This window comes from Phoenix dactylifera, chromosome 17 (genome assembly GCF_051530095.1).
Source record: "Phoenix dactylifera cultivar Ajwa chromosome 17, Ajwa_hap1_PhDact_Kaust_v1.1, whole genome shotgun sequence".
Classification (NCBI taxonomy): Eukaryota; Viridiplantae; Streptophyta; class Magnoliopsida; order Arecales; family Arecaceae; genus Phoenix; species Phoenix dactylifera.
In genome coordinates, this window is record NC_143206.1 from 18508882 (window position 1) to 18517704 (window position 8823).

An 8823-nucleotide genomic window follows, 5' to 3' on the forward strand; every position below is an offset into this window, starting at 1 on the left:
CTGATCTCAACCCAACACCATCAAGCAACAAGCCAATGGCGATTGAAAACAAAATCACCTCATCAGATGCTGCTACCTTGGACCTGACTCAACTTGATGGTCCCAATAACATCTAAACCGGATCCTGTTGTTCTATTAAACTTGCCATCAAGGACAATGAAGACCCTACGTTTTCAAGTGGCGAGGGCATGCATCAACTCGAATTTGTTTCTACGGATTGGCATCACAATCCTCAACTAGTCTTCTCCTTTTTCTGACAAAGAAAAAATTTATTCTCAAAGAGAAATGTGCAGATAATGCGACAAGCATGGGACCTGGTTTGGTTTTAGGTCATTGTCATCACAATATTCCTCCGACCTGTCAACATGAGCATCGCCTTCGGGTGATGTGTTTCAAACCTAAGAAGGTGCTTGTAAGCAACAAACTGCACTAGAAGTCACGACAGATGTTTGTGCTGCAAGGTTATCATGAACTGTTCCAGTCTTTACGGAGATCGAAAAATCCAATCTCTAAAGTTGGTGCGTTCCTCACAACGGCTCTTGCTTCATTATGGGTTGTTCGAGTGATGGCGCGGACAACTGGACCGTAAAGACTGGATTCTCTAATCTCCATTCCAACTGGATAGATCCTAATCTTTGTGTAAGAATTTATTTTTTAGATGATCTTAGAAGAGCCAGGGTCATATCTTCTTACTTGTTTCCCATATGGGAGGTAAAACATTGCGTGCTATTAAAGCATTTGGGTTATTTGTCTTGGAACGATTGTGACATCATGATGTTTATTTCTTTTGAATAACAGTTTCATAATTTAGAAAGATATGGCCTTGACGTACGGAGATATTTAACAATGGCATTTCCATTTACTTTCCAAATCTTTGGGATAGAACTTGTGGAAGATGTTTTAATGGTCTGGGCGAATATAGAGAGTTTTCTTAATCCGTCATATAATTTTTATTATTTCTGGGCACAAACATAGATTGGCATTTTGATTGAATCCTAATCACGGGCCTTAAATAACAGAAATTAGTGAAAGAGTAACATTTTCCTTGCCTCTCTCATTGGTCCAACCTGCACTGTTCAGACCTGAAAAATTTCTCCCTATCTCACCAACTCTGGTCATTTCCTTTCTCAATCTTCTCTATCTCACCACACATATCCAGGTTATTCATCACCAAACCACGGAACACGTAATTTTTTGTTGCTTATAACAATTCAAGCATCTTCTATTAGCTTATATTTAGTGGCTTAGGCGCTATAACCAGTTCAAAACGACTGCTTGACTTTGAGAGGCAACTAAAGCAGAAGAAGTCAAGATAAATGACCCCAGCAAAAATGATGGCAATGAGTTCCAGACTGCACCTTCCAATGGGCAATGGCCATAACTTTCTACCTGAACATTTGAATTGCTATACTTACACATCCACCGAAAGGTCACAAGAATGAGATCCTAATCTCTGAAGGCTTCATAAATTTTCCGGTTTTAGTTGTCAACAATCGTAGATGATGATGAGTCATTTTTATATAGTAGTTCTTGTGTAACCTATCTTTTAATTGATTTGAGGGAGTTTCTGTCGGTTTGAACTGATAGAGTAATTTTTCCAAGAACATTTACGTACGTCTCAATGTTAATCACGATGGGATTCAAAGTTTGGAAACTAGCCAAAAAAATTGTGAGGTTGTAACTGACATGGAAGTTGCAGATGAGATCATGACATCTTCACCATCTGGCTTCTATTCATGCACTGGTAGGGGTATGCCAAAAACTCCACTGCAACACAGATGGACTTCTCTAATAAAAGAAACGAATCCGTTAGTTAGTCAAGAATAACCAGGATAGTCATACTTTTTTGTTCTTTTCTTCTTTTCCCTTTTACTGAAGATAATTCATATTTAAAACATTTCAGTTTGTTCGAGATTTTTCTCTTGACTCCACCCATTTCCAAGGTTTGAATCAAATCCACATGCACTAACATGGCTTGCTTGGAAGAAATCATTTCTGAACTAGAAGAACCCCAATTTTCTGTCAAAAATAAGTCCTCCATAACACTTGCAACCGTAGATGGTGATAAATTTATATACAGTAGTCATCAGTAGGACGCAGGCGTATGTTCTCATCTGATGACAGTCGACAAATCTAACTCAACGTTTTGGGGAAATTAAATCATGGAGACAAAAGGTTTTGAAGGAAGAAGAGATGATCTTATAAGACCCTTGTGTTGTTCTATGTGATGACAGCCAACAAATACAAATAAAACTTATAGTGGATATTCAAGGGGACAAATTAAAGGTTGAGGGATAAGAGATATATGATCCAAGTGTTTCCATATCCGTGATTTATCTATATCTGTATCCATGTCTATATCTATATCTATACATACAAACTAAATATATATAAATTCCAAGATATATGTATCTTGACCCTTGTCTTTTATCCAGTTAGCTATAAGCATAAGAAGAGACAAACTACCAGTGAATCCATGGGCAAGAATAACAGGGAGCTATTAATTAAAAGAAATTAAGGTGAGTGGTTGCTATCCATGTAACAAACACATAAACTCATATTATGAAAATTTATACTTTCCAATAAGTAGTCTAAGGTTTACCCAAAATGCATGAAATAAAACAAAGAAAACGCAAAAGTCGCCGAAAAAAAAGTCAAGAAATAGACAAATTAAATAGGATAACAATAAAATTCTTGAGGAAATCCAAGTCTGTCTACTTATGTACCGCCGGAGCAACTACAAAAATCGATGACATCCAGAAGCCTCCTCTACGATCTCTAATCCAAGTCTTAGAGTTGTGAGCTCCAAATCGTTCTCTAAAGGGGTCAAATTCAAGTCCAGCCACAATATCTTCCCTGCACCAGCTTTCTCCTCTGCATGGACCTCGCCGGCCTCCGTGGGCTTGTGCCTCCTCATGTGGCCGCCCAAGGCCTGCCCTATGGGGAACTCCAAGCCACAAACAGGGCACTCATGCACCCTTTGCTTTGGCCTCTCCTTCTTGGGCGGCTCGACCCGATTCCTCCGGATTCTCGGCCTCAAGTGGCTCGTCCGGTGGCCTCCGAGCGCCTGGAACGTCGGAAACCGGCGATTGCATGTCTTGCACTCGTACACCCGGCCCATAGGCTTCTCGATGCCGTTCATCTTTTGAGCCTTTGCTCCATTACAAGAGAGCAGCAGTAGAAGATCGCCCATCTTGGTGCTCTCCAGTTCCCCCTCCTCTCTTGCTGCCGTGCAAAGCTTGGCCATGAAGTCTTGGTCAAGAAGTCCGGAAGTATGTATGCATGTGGGTGAGCTCATTGGACTGTGGAGTTTTTTAGCCGGAAGGGAATGCATGGGGGGGCCAGCCTTATAGGGTGGTGCTGAGACCAGCCGAGGCCAAGAGATACCATGTTGCACGGGTCACGTCAGAGATGATGACCGTGATGCCGCCCACTCGGAACATTCACGCCTTTGAGCACGCGACCGCGTATCAGCCACATCAAACTACAGTCAAGGTTTATGGCCCGTTCATGTGCTTAATCATTTAAACGCAAGCCTAACGCTCGCATAAAACGCTCATTTTTCGGGAGCCCCTTAGTCAACACGCTCCACTGACTTGTTAGGTGAGTTATAGACCCACCAACAAAGTTCCATTGATACTTCACAGTTCATATACGCCTTCCTCACCAAGTAAATCATATCCTATACTGTATGCACCAACATAATCATGCTCGCTTCCTTCTTGTAAGCCAATCACCAAGATAAACGCATGTTAAAATCGCCATTTGTCCCAAAAACGCGAGGACAGGATTCAAATTCAGGACCTCTCCTCTGATACTATGCTAAAATCACTACTTATCCCAAAAGCTTAAGTTAATAGTAAGAGATAAATTTATTTATATATTTTTATATTTTTTTAATACTTGATGAATGAGATCCGTGGTGACCAGCATGGCACACAGCCACATGGTGCATGCATGCCAAATATAATTTTTCTCTCACAAGAGTCCATCTTCAACACCTAAAAAATTCTGCTTGAATATTAAAATAATAGAACATCTAACGATGTTTTTGCTCAAATAATTGCTCATTAATAAAAAATTATTTTTCACGGTGTGCAATTATTTTAACCCCTTAACATATATATATATATATATATATATATATATATATATATATATATATATATATATATATATATATATATATATATATATATATATATATATATATATATATATATAATTGATAGGAAAGCTTAAACCGCTGTTATAGCTATTATCTTATGAGCATCTTAAACCATGAACCACGCATGTGAGAGATACAAGTGGCAAAATCCACGAAAGGTCAGATATGAGTTAGACCTTTTTTCAAAATAAGACCACGTCGGCAAACAAGCTGTCTGCAGGAAAACCCAACAAATTTTTGTTAAAAATCATAGGAGCTTCGAGACCAGATGTTGAAATCACCGCTGGTCCCAACAGCTTAAGCTGACCTCTATTCTGATAGCATGCTGAAATTACTCATTGTTTCAAAAGCTTAAGAATGAAGTAGATTTATTTATATATTTTATATATTTTTATATTAGACAATTGAAATTTAGAACTTGACAGGGCGGTCAAAAGGATGATCTTGACCTGTCCACGGAGCGGCATTGAAGCTTCCGGCTCCCCATCTCATTGGAATCCAAAGGCCGGTGCCGGACTGCGGTCCCACTTGATAAGTGAAAATAACTAGAGAGAATAAACAGTATATGAATTAATCAGTATATGTGAGGACTTGATTAGAAGACAGGAGTTGCTTGGCTGGGGAGGTAACGCGGCTTACACGTCATTCTTCTTTGTCCTTCTGGTTTCAGTCTTCTTCTAGAGCTTATCACTTACGCTGTTGGGTCCTCCCTCGGTATGTGGTCATCGATTGGAAGTTTGCAGGTGTGAAGCTTAGAACTTTAGACGAGAGGAGATTAGAGAATTAGGAGAGTTTAAACTTGCAGGAGGGCTGGTATCAGGTTTTTGGAATGGAGGTTATCTTCAGTATTCTTGGTAGTGATTCTGATGGTCGGGTTTTCACTCTACGCGTGGATAGATCTGGGGTTGACTCCGAGTGGTCGCATCCGTATGTGTGCATGGAATCCTTGCCATGAAGTTTCGGTCTGGGTTTTAATTAGAAGTCCGTTGCGTTACAACTCGTGCTTGTGCTGGCATCCGTTTTGCTCCACTGGTTATGGCGAGTATTGAGAGTTCTCTTTCTTTTTTAAAAAAAAGTTATTTCTATGGCCAAGATGTGGGCTGGCAGGTAAATGTAATCCACCGTATGGGAGCCCAATGATGTCACAAAAAAAAAAGGGGGTTAGATGACTACAGCTATACGACCCAACGGGGTTGCTGTACTAGTTTCCAAAACAACATGGTTTATTATTTGTGCTGATGTTCTCCTCCGCTCATTGCGGCCCGCCTGTCGGACATGGGAGCTAGAGGCTTATGTCCCCGCCCTTGGGGCCTGCCCGATATCCTACCTTTTATTTGCTGACGATTGTTTTATTTTGTCCAGGGCGAGGATGCAGGATGCGCGAGCGCTGAAGTAGGTTTTGGAGAATTATTGCGAGGTGTCTGGTTAGCGGGTGAACTTCCACAAGTCCGCTATCTGCTTCAGCCCGCGTACGGAGTTACGGGTTCGATAGGAGATCCGTGCACTTTTTGCGAGGAGAGAGCAAGAGGGGCCCTGGTGCTACTTAGGTGTCCCCATTTTCAGGAAGATACTGCATATATCTGAGTGCCTCGAGATAGTGCAGTATGTCCAAAAGCGGCTGGAGGATTGAAGAGCAGCATCGCTCTCCATGATGGGCAGAGTGACCCTGGTCAGATCGGTCTTGTGCTCCATACCGGTCTACCTTATATCCTACATCGTTGTCCCAAAAACGATGCTGGCGAGGATCGAGCGGTTTCTACGAAGATTCCTATGGGGGTCTCTCGGTGGGGCCACCAGGTGCACCTTGTAGCTTAGGAGTCGATTTGTCTTCAAACCTGAGCTGGCGGTCTGGGGCTGCATTCTCTCTTAACGAGGAGAGCGGCTTTGATTGCTTGGCATGCAGCTAGATTCATCCTGGAGCCCCAATGTTTTTGGAGTCAGGTGATGGTATCGTGATGTGGTCCGGCTCGGGTTGGCGAGACACCGACTAGGAGCTGGCGATGCTCCCCCTTGTGGCAGGAAATTGACAGGTATGTGCCTTGGTTTTAGTCTAATTACATGTGGTTGATCGGTGATGGACAAAGCATGGACGTGGTAGTAGACTCATGGGTGAATTTGCTTCCAGTAGGGCGGTGGCCGACCATGGTTAGCATTGACGCCCGGGAGAGCTTCGGGTTTGTGACTTCCTTCGGCCCGGTGGGGCAGGATGGGATTCTACCCACTTAGAACAGCTGTTTGGTGATTAGCTTGCTGAGAGGATCCGGTCAGTACCAGTTCCAAGTTATCCTTGTCTCCATGTATAGGTATGTTGCTCAACATTTAGATCTAGAGTCGGAGTTGTCGATGTCTTCGGCTTTCTCTAGAGTGTGCAGCACACAAGGGTTGACCGTGCTTGGGTCTGGCGCTTGGGTCTGCATTCGAGGGTGGCCTTATTTCTCTAGAAGGTGGCCTAGGGTAGGCTACCGACGAGGCTCGTCCTGAGTGGTAGGGGCCTGGAGACCCATTCTGAGTGCCCCTTATGCCAGGTGGCTGAGTCTGTGGACCATGCATTGTTCCAGTGCCAGCATGCGAGGAGGATTTGGGAGCTTGCCAGGGCCCCTTTGGAAGCCCGGCATGACTCGGCGTCCTTTCTGCAGTTGACCAGACGGTGGGTGGCCTCATCATGCTCCAGGCAGGCGGCTACAATGGTGGCCTATACGGCGTATCAAATCTGGCTATCCAGAAATGCCTCGACGTTTGGTGAGAGTTGTCCCCCTCCACGGTTCGTGATTGAGCGGGCTCGGAGCCAGGCAACTAAGGTTATTCAATTGCACCTGTCGGATGGACCCTTGATAGCTTAGGACACCTGGGGCTCCTCTCTTACTTTTGGAGCATTTTGCACGGTGTTCTTCACCTAGGAGCCCCCATCCCCAAGTTTCCTGAAGGTAAATTTTGACGGTAGTATACTGGATGGCGAGAGTAGGAGAGGGGCGGCCTTCATCATCAGAGGTCTGGACTCCAGGGTGATTGCAGCTAGTGGCTGCCAGATTTTTGATACCTCGGTCTTGGGAATGGAGTTGAGGGCAGCTTGGTCCGGCTTGAGTTACGCTCGACGCTTATTGCATACATGTGTTATAGTGCTGGAGGGCGACTCAGCGACAATTATTAGCTGGATCCAGCAGAGCGTGGGTGGGGTGGGCGACACCCACCCGCTGCTTAGGGATATTCGGGCTATGGTGAGTGAGGGGATGGTTGTTCAAGCAAAGTATGCGTACTGGGAAGCCAATGGGGCAACAGATTGGGTAGCCTCTTTCATGGCTAACCATTTTGGGAAGACCCTTTGGCTGGGGGAGAGAGAGTTATCCAGTGCGCTCTGGAACTTGTTATCTTTGACTTTTTTAGGTGTATTCGTACTCGTCGTATATAATACATCTGCTTCAGCCAAAAAAAAGAAAAGAAAAGAAAAGAAAAGAAAAACAAAGAAAGAAACGCCACGGTAGAATGGACCATACATGGGGTTTCATATCTGATTCTAAAGTGTTGAACCGGAGGATCAATACCCTGCACCATCCATCCCTCGGTACACGAGTGGATGGTGATTGTGGTGCAAAGAGAGATACATGCATGGCTTATGGTGCTCGTATATCATATTTTCCTTTAATCACTCGCTCTCAAACAGTACATGGTTGGCTGGTGATAGGATTCTGGATCTCTCTTCGGTTCAACTTGCATCTCAAAGCATCTAAAACTTTAGAGGGAGGAACCATTTTTTTTTAAAATTTTTTTTTTGGCAACAGAGATGTGAGGAAACTTACTGCAAGCGGATGAAAGAGAACCCTCCGGCATCTGCACTGATAAAGAAATCAAAATAGGTAGAAATCCTTCCATCCAAATCCTTTCAACCTATTCGATGCTTGCATATAGTTGGTTAGCCAATCTGCTACCATACAAGTCTCAAAATTGCACTAAATATTTTGCTACAGTGGATCCAAACCCTATCTATTTAGATTAAATTATATCGAACATTTAGGTTGGTAAGGGCCGAAGTCGCCAAGAATTGCATCCTAGATATCTTGCTTAAAGGACGTGACACAATCCTATCTAAGCAAGCACTCGATGGTGACTTCTCCACTTCAGTTGCCACTAGAAGATGATCCTCGCTCCAAATTAACCTCTACTTTGACAACACCGGATAGTAATAGATTTGCCTGAGTTTGGATCGGATCAAATTTGAAACAAACTAGAACTTTCAGTCATATCCAATCTATTTATAATTATATTAAAAAAAAAATCACATCTTATCCATTTGTTCATGCAATTCATAAATCTAATTAAAACATCGTATCAAAGTCGGATAACTTAAGAAACGAAAACTAAATGGGACGAAGAAAGAGAGAAAATAATTAAAAGGGAGAAGGAAAAATGGTAAATGTTATGTTATTCATTTCAGTTTTTCTCTTTATACTTTTATTCTCACTTATCAACGTATTGCATGGTCTTTCTACAAATTCAACCTAGAACGTATAACAAATTTCATGGAACTCCACAGCAACAGTTCAAAAAGTTTACAATGGGATTTGTGTAAACATTAAAGTTTACAATATTCTGTTCATTGACAACAAAGATAGTGGGCTCTGCAACCAATGATTTTGCTGGATCTAAAAATAATGTAGCAC

The 8823-nt window shown here is 42.7% G+C and overlaps 1 protein-coding gene across 1 annotated transcript; it reads right to left on the reverse strand.

Annotated features, from left to right (window-relative positions):
• Nucleotides 1-2494: 2494 nt before the first annotated feature.
• LOC103711462 (zinc finger protein ZAT18-like) lies at nucleotides 2495-3341 on the reverse strand. The gene has a single exon (XM_008797601.6). It carries the CDS (start codon nucleotides 3332-3334, stop codon nucleotides 2738-2740), a length of 597 nt encoding a protein of 198 aa, XP_008795823.3. The 5' UTR covers nucleotides 3335-3341; the 3' UTR covers nucleotides 2495-2737.
• Between the last annotated feature and the right edge of the window lie 5482 nt (nucleotides 3342-8823).